The 22,767-nt window shown below is 41.6% G+C and overlaps 1 protein-coding gene across 7 annotated transcripts in view; it reads left to right on the forward strand.

The window, feature by feature from the left end:
• PLCB4 (phospholipase C beta 4) overlaps positions 1-22,767 on the forward strand; it is a 365,947-nt gene that overhangs the window by 252,523 nt on the left and 90,657 nt on the right. For all 7 annotated transcript variants that reach the window (XM_036417991.2, XM_045574871.1, XM_045574870.1 and 4 more), the window contains 3 exons: positions 474-554; positions 1,426-1,485; positions 3,044-3,187. In XM_036417991.2, coding sequence (XP_036273884.1) covers positions 474-554; positions 1,426-1,485; positions 3,044-3,187 — 285 coding nt within the window. The remainder of the gene's footprint in view (positions 1-473; positions 555-1,425; positions 1,486-3,043; positions 3,188-22,767) is intronic.

The raw sequence follows: 22,767 nt of genomic DNA on the forward strand, positions 1-22,767 counted from the left end.
CTTGGCAGTTTCCTGAGCAGACATCTGAATACTGAATTGTGTAGACCCAAAAGAAAAAAAGTTAATGACTTTCCAAAATAAGAAAATCTCCTGATTTTTGACATTATATTGGGTATGGCAGTGAGCCCTCTGGTGTGGTGGGGGTCAGTGGGCTGGAACCTGGGAGTCCTCCTTCTGGGAGCTCTTTTTCCAAGGCCTCAGAGAAACTTTCTTCCCTGTGACCTTCAGGACATGAATATATTTTGTTCCTAAAGTTTCTATAGAGGAAGATGCTTCAGGAAATTGATCAGTCTCTCATCTTGATACAAATGCAAATTAAAACATTCCATAATATTATAAGAAATGTGGTGAAGATACAAAAGGACAATTTCTCATTTTCCGTTGTTTAGGCTTAAAAGACACTTGCATTTTTATTCAATTCAAAATGGTGTCAGTCATGAATATCAACACCTTTCTTTCTTTCTTTTTAACAGGAATCCTTTGTGTTTGAACCCAACTGCCTCTTCAGAGTGGATGAATTTGGCTTCTTTCTGACATGGAAAAGTGAAGGCAAGGTATGGCCCAGAAACATTAAGTTCTTCTTTTCTGCTGTCTGAGTGAAATCATTTTGTTTCTCAATGAGTACGCAAGTACGTCTTGAGGGCATGGACCTATGTTTATTCATTCATTCAGGGTTTTTAGAATTTGCTCCCATTGCCAGGCATTGGGAATACAGTGGCAATCAGGCCCTCACCCTAGCCCTCATAGATTATAGTCTAGGAGCAAAATCAGGCATTAAAAAAAAAGTACAAGTTATTGAGTGTTATGAAAGGAAAGATCAGGCTGCTACAAGAGCTTAAGACAGGCAGGTCTGACTTAATCATGGGAATTAGAAAGGTTTCCGAGAAAAAAAGCTGTTCAAACTGAAATCTCAAAGGTGCATGAAGAGCACGTGCAGCTGGTCACATGGCAGGGCTTAACTCAGTGTGTGGCACAGTGTACACATTTAGTGAATCTTTGAGCTGAGTTTAAGAAAAGTAGCATTGGAGTTATATATAAGTTAGCATTATTCCCACTTAATATTTCATGTACACCCATATATTTAATGATAGAATACATTCACTTTATATGTAAAAAAGCAACAGTTTCTTTTAAATTAAAAATATTTTTTCCTTATTTTTATTAAGGTATTATATGTGTACATATCTTACCATTGCCCTCTCCCCAAACCACACCGTCTTGTAAATATTTTATAAATATTCAGAGTTGCATTCCTGCGTGTGTGTGTGTGTGTGTGTGTGTGTGAAACAATGTTTCTACAAATTATGTATTGTTGTTGTTGTTTACATTCTCTTCTACCTTACTCTAATCAGCATTGTCTTTCCCTTGTCTGTGCCATAGATCTAGCATAATTAGGCTCACTGCTGTGCTATTCTCTCTTTTCAGGAAGGACAAGTGCTAGAATGCTCCCTCATCAACAGTATTCGGTTGGGAGCCACACCAAAGGTACCTGTGACTGGTGTTTGCTCTTATTCTAAATGCAGACTTACTTAGATTGGAAATGGTCTCCTGAATAATCTTTAACCTCCCACTGCCCCCAGTTACTGCCCCCAAATCACCAGCTGGGAATTAAGAACAGACAGTTTAGAAATCCTCTCATCTATAACCTTGAGTGACTTGGATTGTGTTTAGTTATATTAGAAATATTATGAATCCTTAAAAGCAAAGTCCCTTGCAACATCAAATAAATTACTTGCAAGTCCCCCACCCTGTTTTAGCAAACAGTGAATGAGTCACTACTTACTGCCCTATGGTTGATGTGGAAATGGAAATGGCTTTGGTAGTCCCACATTTGTGCACTTGTGCATTCAGACCTTGCCTCACCTTGAAGGATCGGTTGGCCTCTGAGAGGAAAAAAAATGACAGAGTGCATAAATCAGCCGTCTTTACACTGACTGATTTGTTTGAATAAGAAATTTTTTGCACAGTGGTACTAGGAATTTAAAATTCTTTTTTTGGAGAATATTCTAGCACAATGTTTATTTACTTCTCCATAATAGCCCTGCTGGTTTTTAGATATTCAAAATAAAATGATGTTTGAAACTTGTTTTCTTTGTAAAGCTATCCTCTTTTGTGTTAGTTAAAATTTCTGCTTAGCTATACTGGTGCTTCTTACTGAGTTCCTTTCAAGGACTTTAAAGACACTGTTTTATTTCCTAGATTTATTTACTTGCACAGTCTTCATTCTGAATGAGGGTGCCATGCTTATGGAGATGAGCACATTCCTCCCTGTGTCCAGGCTAAAGGACCTAATCTCATGTTTGAACAACCTGGCTTGCTGGTCCTGGCATTACTGTGCTTATTTGTATGAAACCTCAATGACTGTCCCCTGGGAGAGACCCCCATGGTTTCTGTGGATGCAGTCAAGTGCCTGTCAGAGCCTTTCCTCCCATTGCCATATTTCAGGTCCTTTATAAATACCTCCCACCTGGTTTTCTAAATCAATGACATTCTAGGATCTTTCTTACCAAATGAATTGTGTGATATTAGTAATTTTTACCGTGACAAGTTTCAGAATAATGCATTTTCTATAGAAAAGAAACCAATGCACATGCACATTTGCCCATATGTTTTATTTAATATATATATTTTTTTTTAATAAATATATATATATATTTTTTCAAATGTTTCTTCTTTGTACCTGTGTCCTCCATGCTCTGTGATCTAATGCAGTGTTTTTCAACCCTTTTTGGGCAAAGGCACACTTGTTTCATGAAAAAAATCACGAGGCACACCACCATTAGAAAATGTTAAAAAATTTAACTCTGTGCCTATATTGACTATATATAAAGTAATTCTCTTGAATAGGAATCAAATAAACACAAAGAAAGTATTTTATAATTACTTTATTATGAAATATTAAGTAAATAAAATAGTGAAAAATTATAAAATTCTTGTCTTGTCTGCACCTACGGCACACCAGGCAACATCTAGTGTGCCGCAGAACAGCGGTTGAAAAACGCTGATCTAATGTATTTCCTCCTATTTGTACACCTCTCTACAGGACCCAAAAATCCTGGCTGCTCTCGAAGCTGTTGGAAAATCAGAAAATGATCTGGAAGGGCGGATAGTTTGTGTCTGCAGTGGAACAGACCTGGTGAACATCAGTTTCACTTACATGGTGGCTGAAAATCCAGAAGTCACTAAGGTAGCCCCAGTGAACCAGCCTCCTTTCCTCCCCCCATACGTATATATGTGGTACAGGGACTGTTTTATGTACAATATAATTTTGATATATATTTTTAATTGTATAATTGTTTCCATTTTTAAAAACTGTTTCCATTGCCCTGCTGGAATATTCAGCAAATGAATATGGAAAATTCAGCAAAGCACAATACCCATTGAGCATGCCACTATGTACATCAACAACCCAAATACCTCCTGCAGGAAAAAACCAACCCAGCGCTTCAAACTGGGATGTGCACCGGAATCACCCGGGATTTTGTTAAAAATGCATGTTTTGATTCACTAGGTCTGAGGTGGGGACAAAATTCTCCCTTTGTAATGAGCTCTCCCAGTTGATGTGGATGTGCTGGCCTGAGAACCACAGTATGAGTAGCCAGGGCCTAGATCAGCACTGCCTAATAGAACTATAATGCGGGCAACAGATTATATTTAAATTTGTCTAGTAGTGTTCGGTGGCTCAGTGGTTGGGCATCAACCTGTGACCCAGGAGGTCACAGTTCCATTCCTGATCAGGGCACATGCCTGGGTTGTGGGCTTGATCCCCAGTAGGGGGTGTGCAAGAGGCAGCCAGTCAATGATTCTCCCTCATCACTGATGTTTCTATCTCTCTCCCTCTCCCTCTCCCTCCCTCTCACGGAAATCAATTTTTTAAAAAAAATTAATTGTATCTAACAGCTATAGAATAAGCAAAAAGGAACAGTGAAGTTAATTTCAGTGAAATAATTTATTTAACTCAATATATCCAACCTAGTATAGTTTTAACATGAAATTGATACAAAATTTACTTATGACAATATCTTACATTCTTCTGTTCATACCAAGTCTTTGGAATGTAATGTGTGTTTTCAAATTAGCTATATTTCAAGTGCTTAGTAGGTACATGTGGCTAGTGGCTACCATGAAGGGCAGTGCAGGTGGGGTTGGTTAAGATATCCAAGCTCATCCCCAATAAGTTATTCAAGTATTGGGTTATGACCCATCTTTGAACATCATAGCCAGCATGTCATTGCCCTGGCAAGCGAGTGTGTCAAAGAGATTTTAGCTAATGAAATAGAAAGCTTCAAATGTAAGTTACTTTTCCGCAAGTTATTTGTTTTCAAGGTGCTTTACCTCTGAACAGAACTCCCATTCCCTTTCTATATGGATGAAGAGACCTAAGCCTTTGCTATCCTATTGCTGAGACCTGGGTTTGGAGGATGCAGGAGGCATTCATTTGCCCCATTAATATTAGAAGTAGAGAATCAGTTCAGAGTGGAATGATAAAGGCCATCATTAGAAACATTAACGTTTTGAACTAGAAGGGAATGTACATAAGATTATTAGAGGAAACTAAAATTAGAAGAAAACCCTGGACCCAGAGTTAATTGGTGGCAGAGTTGATTCTGAGGCTCTAAAGGCTCTTCGACCCTCACTCCATGTGGGCCACAGCCCAGCAACAGGGGGCTTCACCATAGTAAAGTCACAGGTCCACCAGATGCATTGATCCAGAATCTTCGGTGACTCCTAAGTGCAGTGAATTCTGAGATGCTCCTGGCTGGCCTCTTATCTTTGGAGCCAGGGATGGATGCCCCATGTGACCTCAGCGCCTTTGCTTGTGGTGGTTTTGTTGGCTTTGTGCTGTTGTTCCAGGACACCTGCTTTGGGAGAATAGATTTAGCAGTGCCTTCAGGTTCTTTTATTATTTTGCTCAGATCAACACTTAGTTTGAATGGTTTCTGGAACCCCACTGATCTAAACAAATGTTGTTCCCGCTACTTGTAGTTCACGCCTGCCTCTGTGCTGCAGAGGCCTTTTTAGTTGCTGTTTGCCATAGCAACATTCAGTCCTAGAAGTCCATGCTGACCAACCATGAAAAAAGGCTTGTTACTTACATCCAGATATTTAGCCCCCTGAAATTTTGCAAAATGACTCTTCTGTAGACCTGTTTCCTGGCTTTTGTCAACTCGTCATATAATATTACAAAAAAAACAGTATGACTAGATATAAGCATAAGCATATGGGCTTTGGGACCAGGTTAACTGGGCTCTAATCCTTGCTCTTCAGCTGTGTGACTTAGACACACAGTCTGCCTCTGTGCCTCATTTTCTTGGACTATAAAGTGGGAATAATACCAAAATCTCTGCTCTTAGGATTGTGTTATTACATGGAAAGTGCTTCCTGCACTGCCTTTCTCGTGTGTTAGCTGTTTGAGCACAGAGCCACAGAGCTTTAGAGCTGGAAATGGAACACCTCATTTTTCAGATGAGGAGATGAAGCCAAAGGCTTAAAAGAACTCAAGTACTACACAGCAGGGTTGGCCAAAGTACAGCCTAAAAGTAGGCCTCTGATTTCCACATTATGCCGTGTGCTCCAGTTATGCCCAGAGCCAGTCCCGTAGGAAGATGGCTGCATTCAGTAATTCCCAGAACCATCTTGCCTTCCCTGGTTTGATTGCGTCAGTCTTGGTCCATTTTGTTTAGGAATCATATTCTGAAATCTCATGAGTAGGTAATATATGTGTATATGTTGGAAGCAGGGGGCATATACTTAAAGATAAGATTTTTTTCTAGTGTCATTTCCACTAAAACTTAAGATTAGCTAGCCAAAAAAGTAAGGACCAAAAAATAATTCTGTATTGGATTTTCAATTTAAGCTCAATAATCTGTAAACCTGCTCTTATCGAAGAAATGAAATGTTTCAGTTTCTGGAAACTGTTACTAGAAATTTTATATTTTATTAATAGTATGATGTATAAGTATGAATCTCAATATCCAAACTAGACAGGCCATAATAGAGCATGCCTTATTGGTTATGGACACTTAATGAAGATCCTGAAACATGTCTGTGGATAACCTTGCCCACATCCTAGTTTTAAAACTTACCTGTATTTTTTTAAATATATTTTTTATTGATGTCAGAGAGGAAGGAAGAAGGAGAGAGAAGGAGAGAGAGAGAAACATCAATGATGAGAGAGAATTATTGATTGGCTGCCTCTTGCATGGGTCCCTACTGGGGATCGAGCCTACAACCTGGGCATGTGCCCTAGATAAGAATCGAACCTGAGACCTTTCAGTTTGCAGGCCAATGTTCTATCCTCTGAGCCAAATGGGCTAGGGCAAAACTTATCTGTATTAATCTAGATTGTAATACTTATCACCTTCATCACTGACGGCATTTCCCCATCATTGCACTTTTGTTCCTATTCTTCTGTATGTTTTATCATCCCTAACAGAACACACAACCCATCAGAGTGACAGGATGTTTATAAAATACACAGAGATATAATTACCTCAGGTCAAAAGGATAGTAAAATTCACACATTAAATTAAAGCAAGTGAGAAATGTCCAGATTTCCTCGAGTACCTGAAATGGAGTTGTGACACCTGTTGTACCACTCTAATGTGAACACAGCTTAGGAGCCTAGAATCATGGCTCATGGAATAGGCTAGCTGCCCTCTTAGCCAGCTGTATTCCTGGTCACTTTATCACAAAAGTCAGTTAAAGCAAGTCATCCTTTTTTAAAGTAACACATATATGCCTGAAATACTTTATCTTAACTTGAAGCATATAAATGAGACTCAATTGTTGGTCAGTTTTTTAATATTGGGGCTGAAATGTTTTCATTCAGTATGAGTCTGTTGACTGGGGTCAATATATTTGTTTGATCTGTACCTCATCTATAATGTATCTTCTGAAATACCCAGTTTGGTTTTTTGAAAGTAGAACTGAGACTTCAAAGATGCCGTGAAGCAATACAAGTAAAGAGAGTTTCATGTTTTCTTCTCATTTAGTTGTCTTGCTCACATGGAGTTCAAGAAAAAATATTTTTGCCCTAGCTGGTTTGGCTTAATGGATAGAGCTCTGGCCTTCAGACTGAAGAATCCTGGGTTCAATTCTGGTCCAGGGCACATGCCTGGGTTGCAGGCTAGATTCTCAGTGGGGGGCAGGGGAGTGCAGGAGGCGCCTGATCAATGATTTTCTCTCATCATTGATGTTTCAATCTCTCTTTCCCTCTCCCTTTCTCTCTGAAATCAATAAAAATGTATTTTTTAAAAGAAAAAATATTTTAGCACCTTGCCTTTAAAGAAGCTTTCCAAAATATTTAACTAGAGAAACAACATTCTCCTTTTCACAAGCATACTTCATTGGTGCATATAAATTTTTATAAATATAGTCATTGATTTCAGGGAGGAAGGAAAAGGGAGAGATAGAAACATCACTGATGAGTGAGAATCATTGATTGACTGCCTTCTGCACACCCCCTACTAGGAATAGAGCCCTTAACCTGGGCATATGCCCCTGACCAGAAATGAAACTGTGACCTCCTGGTTCAACCACTGAGCCATATTGGCTGGGTGGTACATGTAATTTTTCCTACGACTAGCATATAAAGCAGTTTGGAAACAAACATAAGTAACTCACGGTAAGTGTGCAAGGTGGAAGCAAAAGGGTACACAACATACTGGAGAGTAGCTCACCAACTGAGAGTTCAGCACTCAAGATGTTTTGCTTGTTTTATGAACATCTGAAAAGTCTTGGTCTGACCAGTAAGATATAAGAAAATAGCTAGTGTAGAACTTGCTTAGCAGTATTTATCCTAAGAAATGCATGAGTCTTTTCTTAATTCCTAGGCTCTTATGAAACTTAAGATCTGACTATTTGGTGGGGAGGGGGGAGGGAATCACTTAGCCAAGTATTTAATTCAGGTGAATGGGCCAACCTTCAACTCCATGTACTCCCCATGGAGCACCAACTCTCACATGGAGGACCCACTCTCCCACAGAGGAAGTGTTCCCCACCTTGAGCAGGCCATTTGACCTTCCTTGTGTATCTGGTTCTCGAAGATGTATATGTGTGTGTGTGTGTGTGTGTGTGTGTGTGTGTGTGTGTATGATTATTTATATATATGTGATTATTTATATATATATATGATTATTTATATGTATATTTATATACAATATATCTACATAATAAAAGGGTAATATGCAAATTGACCCTAAAGGTAGAACCACTGGATACGCACTGACTACCAGTCGCTATGATGTGCACTGACTACCAGGGGCAGATGCTCAGCGCAATGTACTTCCACAGGGGGCACTCCACCCAGCCACAAGCTGGACTGATGGCAGTGAGCACAGTGGCAGTGGCAGGAGGCTCTCCTGCCGCCTTGGCAGCGCTAAGAATGTATGTCTGACTGCAGCTTAGGCCCGTTCTCTGGGCTGCCAGAGGGATGTCTGACTGCCAGCTTAGGCCTGATTCCTTTAGGCCAGCAGGTGAACATCCTCAAAGGGGTCCCAGACTGCAAGAGGGTGCAGGCTAGGCTTAGGGACCCCCCTGAGTGCACAAATTTTCATGCACCGGGCCTCCAATTATAGATAGATGATAGATAGATAGATGATAGATAGATAGATAGATAGATAGATAGATAGATCTGTTATTTCAAGTGAATATTTAAGAGTTCTTAATTTGTTACATGAAATCTTGGCTTCTCAGAGTTGAGGTTTCAAATAAATATAAAATATTTTCCAGTACACATGACTGTGGAAATATGATTGTGCTTTTTTTTTTCCCAGTAAAAGATGACATCAGTATAACTGACATCTTTGCAGCTCAGCTTTTATTTTCTCCATATGCCCTCCCTGCTTCAAGAACAATAAGCTTGGCTTGCCACTGTGCCTCTGTACCTCTTTAGAAGATCTGAGCTGCATTCTGTTGATCTTCCTCCCCTGGGAAATAAGTGTCTAGTGGCATCATAAACTTAAGTCCAAGTCCAAATGTGTCACCCTCCACCTACAATACTTTCAAGCTGCTGAGATGATGAATGCTTTCCTCACAAATCCTACATGGATCCATTAACAAATACTCTTGTATCTAAAGTCTAGCTACTTTTTTAAATATATATATATATATATATATATATATATATATATATATATATATATATATTGATTTCAGAGAGGAAGGAAGAGGGAGAGAGAGAGATAGAAAGATCAGTGATGAGAGAGAATCTCTGATCGGTTGCCTTCTGCATTACCCCCCGATTGAGCCCGCAACCTATGCATGTGCCCTTAATTGGAATCGAACCCAGGACCCTTCAGTCCACAGGCTGATGCTCTATCCACTAAGCCAAACCTGCCAGGGCTAGAATCTAGATGCTTTTCACCACTACCGTGACTATAAGCACAATACAGCCAGTATTGTTTCTCCCCTAACTGTGGTCTGGACCCTTTAAGTCTAGTCTCAAAATAGCAGCTGGAGCCCCATTATTAAAATGTAATCCAGATCATATCACTCCACTACTCAAAACCCTCCAAGGCTTATGAGGCCTGGCAAGAACTGATCCTTATTTCTTTTCTCTTCTATCTTTATCTCCCTTTTTCTCCTTGTATTTCTTTCTAACCTCAGGGACTTTGCACGTGCTATTCCTTTTGTCTGGAACATACTCTTTCCCCAGTATGTTTTCTCCCTCACATTTTCTCAGAACTCTGCTGAATATCACCTTAGTGGGAATGCCCCATCTCCCCACCTCCCCACTCCCAGCACTTCCTACCTCCTTATCCTGCTTTATTTTTCTTCATAGCTCTGATCACTGTTATATACCATATACATATACTCATCCGTTGTCTTCTTCACATGAGGGAGAGCAATGTTTTTGTTACTTGCCTCATCCCCAACATCGAGAAAGGTCAATATTCAACATTTATCAAGTGCTTAACGGATACCTGTTTTATTGAGCTCTTTATGTTGACTGAATCAACAAATTCTAACCCAGGTCATGAATATGTATAACCCTTAGTGCTGTACACCTCAAGTTTTTTACAGCTTAGCTCTCAGAAAGCTAAGAAAGTGATCTTTGGACAAAAAGAATGAGAACGTGTGAGTTAGCGACAGTCAGAAAGGCCTGGGATTCCACGGTGTTATTTTTAGAGCCACTTTTCAGGATGTAATGGGACAGCTGCTGAGAACCAGGACAAGACTGGAGGTTTTAACCCTGGCGTCTTGGCCTCTTTCCAATTTAGATCATTATTTTGTGCTTACCTAAATTCTTCCTGTCACTTCAGTATAAAACTTAGCTCTTATTTCCTCTCCTTAAGCCCTCTGTTAAAAGCACTTGCTAACAAATTACTGGCACTTTTCCCTCAAACACAGTGTGTCTGTGGGTAATAGGTGAGTCTCATTAGTCATGTGGCCTAAAATACCTATGAATAAAAGCAGCCACATGAAAAAGGCATTTTCCAATTTTTTTCCTAAGCTATGATGTAGCTTCCCCCCTCCGCCCCCCCACCTGGGCTTTGGTTAGAAAAGCAACTCAGTTTCTCCCATGTATTTGTTCTGTCTTAGAATGCAACTTGCTTTGACAATTTCTGTCTCTGTGGAGTGGAAAGGGGTTCAGATGTTTTTCATGAAGTTACAGCTGGTGCTGCACAGCAAGCTGGAATCGAAGTCACAGTCCATAAGCCTGAGATGCAATGCTCATTTAAATTATCCACAAATAAGTCTTATTTTATACCAAGTTGCAGTTCCCTTTGATGACAAAAATAAGCTGCCATTATGAGTATAAAAATGCAGAGATTTGAATTGAGTTTAGATGATTCCTCATTCTACTTTATGCAGTTGTAAACATTTGGTGAGCTCCATAATTATGCCTTGTAACCAAGTAAGTCGTCACATAAGTACGTGAATAACAACTATAGAAATTAAATTAGAAAAACGTTGTGTGTTCTTTTTGTATATAAGAAAGATAAAGTCAGGTAGTGTATTACAGGTAATGAGTCCTTATTTTAATATATCGGGCTGAATGTCAAAATCGCTTTGCTGAACTTGGAGTATGTTGAGTAGAAGGAAGGCTTACTGTAATGGTTCTTGGAGAAGGGATTTATTCTTTGTTTTGTTGAAAAAACAATTAAGTTCATGCCTGGCTGGCATGGCTCAGTGGATGAGCATTGACCTATGAACCAGGAGTTTAGGGTTTGATTCCCAGGCAGGTCAGATGCCTGGGTTATGGTCTCTATGCCCAGTAGGGGACATGCAGGAGGCTACCCATCAATGGTTCTCTTATCATTGATATTTCTATCTCTCTTTCCCTCTCCCTTCCTTTCTGAAATAAATTATATTTAAAAAGAAAAGAAAAACAATCAAGTTCACTATTTAGTCAATCCCCCTACTGGCTTTGCAAACAACCTGCAGAGCCTTCCTCCCCTCAACTAATTTCTCTGCTCATAGTCAAGCATGCAGCTACTTAAAGAGATCAGACCTGAAGCCTCACCAAAAGCTTCTCAAAGAGGCACATTCTCTCTGCTGGCACTTTGGAAGAATCTGAAATGCTTAGGGTGAAGCCTGATGAATCTGATATTCTGGATGTGGAACCTCATGAATCTGAAATTCTGGGGGTGGACTCAGTAATCTATGTTAACTAGCAGGTTATTCACTCTCTTGCTGCCTTGGCTCTCAATCTACTATTGCAACACCATCTGCCCCAGAATCCAGTACTTCCAGTGTCTCATCCATGGTGGCACTCTCTGAATTCTGAAATGATGTTTTTATCTCTGTAGCACCAAAAGCTGTCATTCCTTTAGACCAGAAGTTGGGAACTCAGGTCCTACAGGAGCCAAAGAGCTGATGTGAATATGAAAAAGTGCCAGGAGAAGACAAGTGGGAGATTGTGTAGACTTGAGTGAGTTGAGTGTCCCTACCCATAGACATAACAATGGGGGTGGTCCAAGGTAGAGGAAAAACAACATCCATTTACTTCCCGCCATTTTTCCAACTATGTGAACATGTGCCTCAGGTTGCTAACTTGGTGGTAGCAATGCTTTTTCCATGAGATACTGGGTATCTGGATTTTTTACATGAAATCTTCAGATATGAAAAGGTTGATAGATGTATTCGCCTCTTAAATACTGTGTGTGCCAAATGACAAGCCTGCCTGTGGATTATTAAGAGCCTTACCTTTAGACATCAGCCAGCATACAATATGAATGCATTTACACTAAGGTGAATGCTAATATATACTTAATGTGTTCACTTCATTGTCATTTTGAACAGGAAACCTGTTTCTTTTTCATTTCCTTCTGTCCTTCATCCAAGAATTATTTTTTGATGAATTCTAAACTTAGCCTCCAACAACCACCCATTCACGAATTCATGCATTGGGCCTCTAGTGTAGTAATAACACGTGGCTGAGAGCACTGCTTCTCAGTGTGGTCTAGATCAGGAGCTTCATCATCACCAAGGACTTGTTAGAAATGCAGGGTCTCAGGCCTACCCATACCTTCTGAATCTGAATCTGCACTTGAACAAGATTCTTAGATGTTTGTTTTGCACATTAAAGTTTGAGAGGTTCTGATACAAAATACAAGAAAATTAGTTGTCCTTGGCTTCATCTAGTTACCCAAGGAGGAATCAAGAGAGTTTGTTCCCGAGTGAGGATAGGGACAAAGTTAAGGCAGAAATGAGATTTTAAGTGTCATTACCAAAGAGTATGATGATACAGTTATAAGAACTTGAGGACCTGGTTACTTTGGGACAAGAGAGGAAGAGACAATGAATTTGGTTAAATATGTCCTATGAGGAATGTGTGTGTCATGGGACCTGCTGGGAATCGTACAGAGCAAAGGAGATTACTGGCTACCTGGGTCAGTCAGGGCTTGTCTGTGGGGCCTGCCGTGGTCTGCATGACCCTATGTTTTGCATAAGTCTGTGTTCTGTATCTCTTAACATTCTGAAAGCAGCTCACTGTTTTCCTTTGGAACTGCCGCGCCCCCACCCCCCAATTAAGTAGTATTCGAATGTGAATTTTAACTGTAATTTTTCTTAGCACTGGAGTTACCTGAAACTAAAGCTCCTTGTCAAAATGCATGTTCGAGAAACTGGAGCTGTTGTTTTCAGGAGGGTTTGTCACCAGCACCAGTGAGAGTTCCTTGGAAAAGTGAGAGGATCAAAGCGAGAAAGAAGCCTGGAGCTGTGTCGCAGCGCCCTGGCCTGCAATAGCACTGAGCATCCTGGCACAGTCACTGTCAGCTTTAGCATGGACCATGCATTTTTACTGTTTATTGGTGTATTCCGAATGCACAAGGATTATGGCTCACAAGGGAGCGTTGCTGTCCATTTTCTACGTTCCAGAAAAAACAGAGGAGGAAAAAGAAAAAAATAAACCCCTCCCAGAGTTCGTTACCCCTCCTTCTGAGTGTTTTTCAACTGAAGTGAAAAACATTTTTGAAGTGTTTTTTAGCTGAAGTGAAATGCACAGACATAAAATGAACCATGTTAAAGTGAACAATTCAGTGCCATTTGGTGAATCACACTGTTGTGGAGCCACCACTTCTACCTGCTTCTAAAATCATGCCGTCCTGGTCTAAAGAAGCCCTGTGCCCGTTAAGCAGTGCATCTATTAAGCTTCCCCCAAACTCCAACCACCTTAATGTGTCTTTTTAATGCACACACAATTTCTTTTATGCACGGTTAGGCTCATCCTGTTTATAGAGTTTAATATACTGTATTTTATAATTGAAAATTTTCCTTTATGTGCATTTCCTTGCTCTTTAAAATTTTGTTCTTGAGCTCAGTGTAATTATAAATCCTCACAACCTTTGGGGTTGATTTTCTGGTGTTACCTGCTCACACTTCTTGGGAAAACTCCCAGCCTCCTGGGCACTTCTGTTCACGATGCTGTGGTCTTCACTGAGGACATGTTCCCATTGCTGGGCCTCTCTCACCCTCTCACCATTGTGTTTCATGAATTTGACAGGTTTCCTAAGCAGACACTCTAGATTCTGGGCTCAGTCCAGAGCAGCTCATTTGCCCTAGTTGCAAGTGTTATCAAATGACTCCACCAAGGGAATGCAAAACAAATTATTCTAATTGCACCAGAAACAAAATATGAAGTTAGGGTTTCACCTTTTGGGCCCTGGGAGAGGAAAATGTCACTAGCTTTAAATTGCTTCTCCGTGTACCACAAAGTTCCAGTTTTTACTACTAGCAAAAGTTGCCTCCAAGAACATAATATGTGTAATGTAGGCCTGTACCTGTTTATATGTTTTCTAATCTTTGGGTTATAATTTTAAAGAGGGATTCATGAGGAGGTGGGTAAGGCACCTCACCTGCGATGACACTCTGTTGCCCCCAAGCACTATGATCTGGAGCAAATAGTTTAATAATCTTATAATTAAGGGATGACGAACTGCAGCCCAAGGACCAGACCAGCCCTCAGCTGATTCTGTCTGACCAGTGGACTAGGAATGGCTTTTATATTTTAAAGGGTTGTGAAAACAAAATAAGACATGAAAACTGACGAACAGAGAACCACATGTGGCCTCCAAAGCCTGAAATGTTTGTTATCTGGCTCTTTACAGAAAGGGTTTATTGCCCAGCCTGGGTGGCTCAGTTGGTTGAGCTTTGACCCCTAAATCAGGAGGTCATGGTTCTAATTCCCTGTTAGAGCACATGCTAAGGTTTTGGACTTGATCCCCATTATGGGATGTGCAGGAGGCAGCCGATCAATAATTCTCCCTCATTGTTGATGTTTCTCTCTCTCTCTCTCTCTCTCTCTCTCTCTCTCTCTCTCTCTCTCTCTCTCTCTCTCTCTCTCTCTCTCTCTCTCCACTCTTTTCCTTTCTCTGAAATCAATAAAAACATTAAAAAAAAAATTTTAAAGCAAAGGTTTGCTGATCTCTAATCCCATATAATAAAGAAGTAATATGCAAATTAAGTTAGTGAGGGACAACCTAGCAACTGAACAAGCAGGCTGCATGGGATGACCAGGACAGCAGAGGGGTTAGTGAGGGATGACGAAACGACTGAACAAGCAGATTGCATGGGGCGACCAGGACTGCAGGAGAGTTAGGAAGGGACAACCAAACAACTGAACAAGCAGGCTGTTTGGGGCAACTAGACTGGCAGGTGGGCCATGAAGGATGACCAGGCTGGCGGGGGAGGGGGGGGCCCCAGTTGGAGGTGACCAGGTCGGCAGGAGGGCAGTTAGAAGCCATCAGGCTGGCACACAGAGGCAGTGAGAGGTGATCAGTTTGGCAGGGGGCAGTTAGGGACAACCAGGCAGGCAGACAGGTGAGAAATTAGGAGCCAGCAGTCCAGGATTGTGAGAGGGAGTCCGAGATTGGAGATGACATAGGCTGAGTTGAGGAGAACACCCCCCTCCCCCATGCATGAGTTTCATGCACTAGGCCTCTAGTAATCATAATAACAAGAGTAGCAATAGTGCAGGGTTTTTTTGTTGTTTGTTTTTTTTAGTTTATATTGAGTGCCAGGCCCTGCTCAAAGCATTTGATGTGTATTATCTCATTTAATTCTCACAACAATTTTATGGGTTGTGTATAATTATCCTCATTTTACAGAGGAAGAAATTGGCCTAGAGAGATTGAGTAACTTGTCCAAGGTCACACAGCCAGTAAGTGGCAGAGCTGGTGTTTTGAACCTGGACAGTGGATCCACTCCAGATTCTGAATTCTACCACCACCCTATGCTACCACTCTGGGGGACAGCCATTTGTACCTATAACATTGTGCAACCTGACTATACTTTTAAGATAAATATTTAATACTAGAAGCCAAATGCACGAAAATCGTGCATGGGTAGGGTCCCTAGGCCTGGCCGGTGATCAGGGCCAATCTGTGGAGTGACTGGTGGGGTGATCGTGGTCCACCGCTGGCACCCGCCTTGGCCTGGCGCTGCCCGCTCACTGGCCCCACTTCTGCCATCTGTCAGGGCCTGTGGGCTGGGGACAGCTCCTGCATTGAGCGTCTGCCCCCTGGTGGTCAGTGCGTATCATAGTGACCAGTTATTTGGAAAGTAGTTCCACTCTTCAGTTGATTTGCTAGTAGGGTTTTAAATAGATAGTTCATTATCTATGGGAGGTGTAAGACTTGGGAAGAACAGCACTTCCTAAAATGAACGGTAGCAAACTGGATTCCTAAAAAAAAAAAAAAAAAAGTCCATATTTAAAGGGGTTCCCTGGTCAAGTAGGCATCAGAAAGCTTACAGGTTTCTCTATGGTAGGTGGCACTTTGAGAATGTCACTATTCTCATATCAACTTCAGCAGAGGGTGGGGGAGGCTAGTCAGCTATTTCCCAAACTTTATTCATTTTTATTTTGATCTATTGAAGGGGCACAAATGAAAAATCTTCTTAGATTGACTGTTTTACAGGAAAAAGTCAGCAAATGACATCATGGAGGCATTCTTCAGCCCAGTATTTTTCCAGAAGGATCAAAACAATGGAATTTGGCATTCATTTATCATCTTCCTCATAAACATTACTTTTCTTGTCTCTGTTTTCCTGATGCCATATTTCTTCCTCCCCTCCCGCTCCCCTTTTTGGGGGCACGCAGGAAAGTGGGGGCATTTTTCCATAAATGATAGAAAGTTAGATAATGAAACAAACCCAGTGGCTTAGATTCTTTTTTAGTAACTCATATCAAGTCCTATTCAGTTTATAGGATTACATATAGATTGATGTGCCTAAGCTAATAAACAGGTTGATGCTGCCTGGGCAGGAGTTAGCCCGTTGATTGATTGTATCTGTCTCGGCGCCTCAGCAGGTAGCATCTGTCTGCATGTGGAAATGCTGTTCATTTCGGCATGACTTAATTTGCCAGCATTGTCAGGAGGATTGGGACCTCGGGGATCATAAGCACAGGCATCCGCCAAAGAAACAACTTCATGAATATCTTTCAACTCAGTGACTGTTCATTCATCTTTTACCCGCCAAGATTTTGCAAATTTGACAGTTGACACTGAAAATGCATCCTCACAAAACGGGTGGTTTCTGACTGGCATAGGGTGATGCTCTTGATTTTCTCAAAAATCTTAAAGTTCTTCAGTTATTTTAGAGTTTTTCAATGGATGCCAAGTAAGTGTTACACAAAGTAAACAAAATGCCTCATTTTCTTTTTGAATGATTTCTGGGATTTGTAGAAATGGAGCTGCTCTGTGAACTCTGAGGCACTAAAGAACATCACATATTGTTATTTAAAGTCAGTAGGCACCAGTGAATATAGGCATGAATGTATTCTGAATGCCCTATGTGTGTAGGATTCTTTCGGCTGGGTCTGCAGTATAAACTGAGAGCAGACAAGAGAAAAGGCATATAAATTTATTATTGTTTATTACTTTAATTCATTAATTTTTAAATTTTACATGGGTGGGGGCATTACAGAAAGAACTGAATACCCAAATGAGCAGTGACATTTGAGTTTGTGTAACATCATGATAGGGGAAAGAGAGAAGCAAAAGGCCACTTATGGGAAAGCAAATGATTTTTAGGGAAGACTAATGGACCCTTAGGAGAAGAGATAGTAGATAAGAGAGAAGAGATAGTAGATATGATAGTTTAGTTTTGTGTCTTTTTCTGTTTGGCTGTGGTGCCAACTTTTTATCTTCCAGAAGAGAAGATTGAAGTTGGTCCTGGGGATGGAATTTTAAGATAATTGAATTTGTCTGTTTTTTAAATTGATTTTAGAGAGAGGGGGAAAAAAAGGGAGAGAAAAACATCCATTTGTTGTTCCACTTATTTATTCACTAGAGTCCTAGTATGTGAAATTCATGCGTGGGGGAGGGGGAGTCCCTCAGCTCAGCCTGCACCTTCTCCAATCTAGGACCCCTCGAGGGATGTTCAACTGCTCATTTAAGCCCAATTCCAGTCAGACATCCCTCTCACAATCCAGGACTACTGGCTCACAACTGCTCACTTGCCTGCCTACCTGCCTTATTGCCCCTAACTGCTTCTTCCTGCCAGCCTGATCACCCCCTAACCATTCCCCTGCCAGCCTAATTGATGCCTAACTGCTTCCCTGCTGGCCCAATTGTCCCAAACTGCCCTCCCCTGCAAGCTTGGTTGCACCTAACTGCTCTCCCCTGCAAGCTTGGTCACACCTAACTATCCTCCCCTACAGGCCTAGTCACCACAAACTGCCCTTTCCTGCTGGCCCAGTGACCCCTAACTTCCCTTCCTTGTCAGCCTGGTCACCTTAACTGCCCACCCCTGCCAGCCTAATTGCCCTCAACTGCCCTCCCCTGCAGGTCTGATCACCCCCAACTGCCTTCCCCTGTAGGCCTGGTCCCTCCCAACTGCCCTCCCCTGCAGGCCTGATCACCCCCAACTGCCTTCCCCTGTAGGCCTGGTCCCTCCCAACTGTCCTCCCCTGCTGGCCTGATCACCCACAACTGCCCTCCCCTGCAAGCCTGGTTCCCCCAAATTGCCCTCCCCTGTAGGCCTGGTCACCCCAATGCCCTCTCCTGCAGGCCTGGTTCCCCCCCCCCTCCTTTGCCCTCCCCTGATGGCCTGATCTCCCACAATTACCCTCTCCTAATGCCTGGTCCCCCCCAACTGCCCTCCCCTGCAGGCCTAGTCCCCCCTACCATCTGCCCTCTCCTGCTGGCCTAGTCGCCCCTAATTGCCCTTCCCTGTAGCTTGGTTCCCCCCTCCAACTGCCCTCCCCTGCAGGCCTGATCACCCCCAACTATCCTCCCCTGTCATCCCCCAACTATCCTCCCCCATCTGCCCTCCGAACTGTCCTCTGCTGGTCTGATTGCCCACAACTGCCCTCCCCTGCTGGCCATCTTGTGGCAGCCATCTTGTGTCCACATGGGGGCAGCCATCTTGTGTGTTTGAGTGACGGTCTATTTCCATATTATTCTTTTATTGGATAGTATTGGTTGATTCTTGTATGTGCCCTGACCAGGGATTGAACCTGAACTTTGGTGTATGAGGATGATGCTCTAACCAACTGAGCTAAGCTACCCAGCCAAGGCCAAGATAACTGAGTACTTTAGGGAAGCTCTGTTTATTGACAGTTAAGGGATTTCAGGAATTCAGATGCCTTCAGCTAAAAATAATTTGTGTGCCCAAGAGTCATATTTTTGGGTGGCAAATCCTTCAACAGTATGCTGATCAGAGTAGATATCTGGAAGAAGATACAGTTATTTGGGACAAGATTATATAGGTCCAGTGGAACATGGTTACAGAATATTTTGCCAAATGTGCCTTGGCAGTGCAAAAATTGGCTCTCAGAAATTGTAATGAACAGAAACCTGGAAGTCTCTGATAGGGGCACTAGACATTCCATTTTTAAGTGATGGTCAACCACAGTGTCCTCTCTTTTCTTCTGCCTATTTAAAGATCCTTTTGACATAACTACCCAATGTTGTCAAGATAACCTGCCAAGCTGGCAGACTATTTTGACTGTCTGTGAGTGACTAAACTAATTTTGACTAGGCAAGTGTAAATATTATCCTGCCTCATCCAAATCTATCTTTAATACACAGCTTCACATTCTCATATATCACAGCTTATTTCCTACCCAAGTACTAATTTGCCATGCTCTGAAGGTAATTTAAGAATCAGATAATGCTTAATACATTCTTTCTTTAAACTTCTTCAACTTTACTCTATGGACAGAGAACAGCAGATGAAAAATGTGTATTTTCTGAAAGATAGTCAGGCTATGTCAAGAGAAAATAAAAGTCCCAGTTGTTCTCTTTCAGATTTGAAAATTTTATGGAAATTGTTATAGACTTCCTATAAAATTTTTGGGAAGGGCTTTTGAAATTACTACTGGCTTGTATCTGTATTGATTTTTTTACCCTTATTATTGTTGACCGTGATCTTCATTATCATATACTCCTTAATTAAACATTTCATCCTGGGTCTCTCAATTGGATTTGTCTAGGGTTGCATGCTTAGCTCCTTTATTACGTGTGAAATTCTTCACCATGGTATCTTTCACTCTTTTTTTTGGGAGGGGGGGGTGAGGGAGCACGTAGCAGTTATGGAGACTTCCAGGTTTCTTTGTATGATTTGTTCTTACAGTGAATGCTATCATTGGCTGGCTGTTTCCCTTCCGTTCCAGGGCTATGGGGGGTTGCAACACAGACCTGGGCCAAATGCCATGGGACTGAGACACTAGGATGGCACTCAGCCTCCAGGAACTCCTGCTATGGTGTGGGCTCCAACCTTTTGCTCAGGCCTCATCACTGCGCATTACTAGTGCAAGTGAATAGGGTTCTTAATGTGTCCTCTAATTCTTGTTTTGAGACCTCTGTCTTCTCTTGAGACCTCTGCCTTGTTCTGAGATCTCTGTCTTATTTCTGTACCAAATTATTGAGTGAGTGTTCTCTCAGGAAGCCCAGACCTGTCCTGTCCTGATTTTGCACTTACCTGTCGTGAAACCTGAGTGAGCTGTTACCACTAACAGGCTTCTGCAGGGCCATCTCCTGCTGCCTGATGAGATCCTACAACATCACCAGCTCCTGTGTTTTCTGTAGCTCCGGAATTTCCTTGTAGCCAACGGCTGCCAGCATTGCTTTTATAACGCTTATAATTTCTCTAAAATAGGTTAACACAACAATGATGTGTGTGTGTGTGTGTGTGTGTGTGTGTGTGAATTTTAATCCAAAATGGGGAATTAAAATTTAAAATTTAATGTGTCTCAATTGGTATTACTCACCCTAAGGGTGGTTAGTGAGTATATGAAAAGCTTGACTCAAAAGCCCATGGCCCATTCATTATATATAAATTATACCTCAATAAAATTGATTAAAAACAAAACCAGACAAGTCTTTTCTCCAGTGGCCACCTCCATACCCTCTTCAATTATCTTTATCTCTGATTAGCGCCAGATGCTCCAGGACCAGGATAGCTCAGTGAGTGTTGCAGGAGAGTCACCTGGAGGGCCTGTTAAGTTGCAGGCTGCTAAGCCATCACCAGAGTGTCCCATCCTGCAGGTTTTGGTTGGGGCCCGGGAATTGGTATTTTTAATACACTCCTGTGTGATGCTCATGCTGCTGATCCAGGAACCACTTGAGAATAGCTGGCACAGTGAAGAGCAGAACTGCTGTTTTGTTGGTGGACTTCTGAGTAATATTGAAGGTACGCAGTATCTAGAAATCACACACAAGCCCTACCCTTGCATGAACAGGGCACAAAAGACAAGCCCACATGCCTATATGGCATCTCTTAAAAACTTGTAAAAAATACAGAATCTCTGGCACGGCCGATGTGGTCCAATGGTTGAGTGTCAACCTAAGAAGCAGGAGGTCATGGTTCAACTCCTAATCAATTAGGGCATATGCCTGAATTTTGGGCTTGATCCCCAATGTGGGGCATGCAGGAGGCAACCAATCAATGATACTCTCTCATCATTGATGTTTCTCTCCATCTCTCTCTCTCTCTCTCTCTCTCTCTCTCTCTCTCTCTCTCTCTCTCTCTCTCCGTTTCTCTTCCTCTCTGAAATCAATAAAAATGTATTTTTTAAAAATACAGAATCTCCAATGCAGACACAAGACCTATTATATCTGAATCAGCACTTTAATATAATCCCCAAGTGACCCAAAAGCACATTAAAGTTTCAAAAATACTGGGGTAAACTAAATTTAGTGTATGTGGTCTAGTTCAGAAGCCCACAGTTGTAGATTCATGTTAAAATTATCTGCAGTGTCTAAAAAGTAGATTGATGGCCCAACCACACTCATATTTTTAATGTGAATTTCCAGGGGTGGAGTCAGGCTTCTGAAATGTCTTCTAAACTCTACAGAGGATTCTGATGTACAGCAGGCTCTGGGAACTGCTAATCTTGTCTCTGAGTGCTGTCCAGTTTCATTTTCACAGTGCACCAGCTAAAAGTGTCTTCCCTTTGGCCTGCCTTCAAAATAAAATATTGACAACTTAATATCAACTAATACATTATCCTAACTGAACTAAAATTATGTTATTCACCTTGCTTATATAAGCTCATAATAGAAAACATCTTGATTTCTCCCTACAGTGTCTTAAAAAAAATGTTTTCATTGCTTTTTAGAGAGAAAGGAAGGGAGAGTGGTAGATAGAAACAGTGATAAAAGAGAAACATCATTGATTGCCTGCCTCTTGCATTCCCTCCTGATTGATTCTGAAACCTGGGCATGAGCCCTGACTGGGTATTGAACCAATGACCTCTTGGTTCATGGGTAGACTCTCAAGCACTGAGCCACACCAGCCGGGCTTCCTACAGTGTCTCTACTCTAAAATCTGAGCCACTGCCTATATTTAGTGGCAAATGCTAACAATTTAGTGAAAAAGCTCAATGCCTTCCTAAAACTTGGTGTCTAATCTATATATGTAAAAGCCTAATATGTCTGGTGTCCAACCAATTGGCTGACCATTTGACCAATTACTATGATGTCCACTGACCACTAGGGGGCAGATGCTCTGACTAATAGGTTAGCTTGCAGCTGGGCTCTGGCCAGTCCAGACTGGGTGAGATGGGCTGGACATGCCCTGGGGCCCTCCCACAGTCTCTTACTGGCTAGCCAGCTAAACTCTTGTAGTCCCAGCCAGACAGCCCCAGTTGGCTCCGATGAGGACTGGGTGAGATAGGCCAAACATGCCCTTGAGCCATCCCTCCCTGACCTCTAAAATATTTTTTTCTAATTAATTTCCAGGTCTCTAATTTAATATAAAGATGTAGTTACGCCACTAAATATTATTCATCTAGAGACTTGTGAAATGTTGTAAATCTTGTCTGTTGCAGTGTCAAATACTGGAAATCTTACTTGAAAGTTTCATAGTATGTCC

Source organism: Pipistrellus kuhlii, unplaced genomic scaffold (genome assembly GCF_014108245.1).
Source record: "Pipistrellus kuhlii isolate mPipKuh1 unplaced genomic scaffold, mPipKuh1.p scaffold_m20_p_6, whole genome shotgun sequence".
In the NCBI taxonomy this organism is placed as follows: Eukaryota; Metazoa; Chordata; class Mammalia; order Chiroptera; family Vespertilionidae; genus Pipistrellus; species Pipistrellus kuhlii.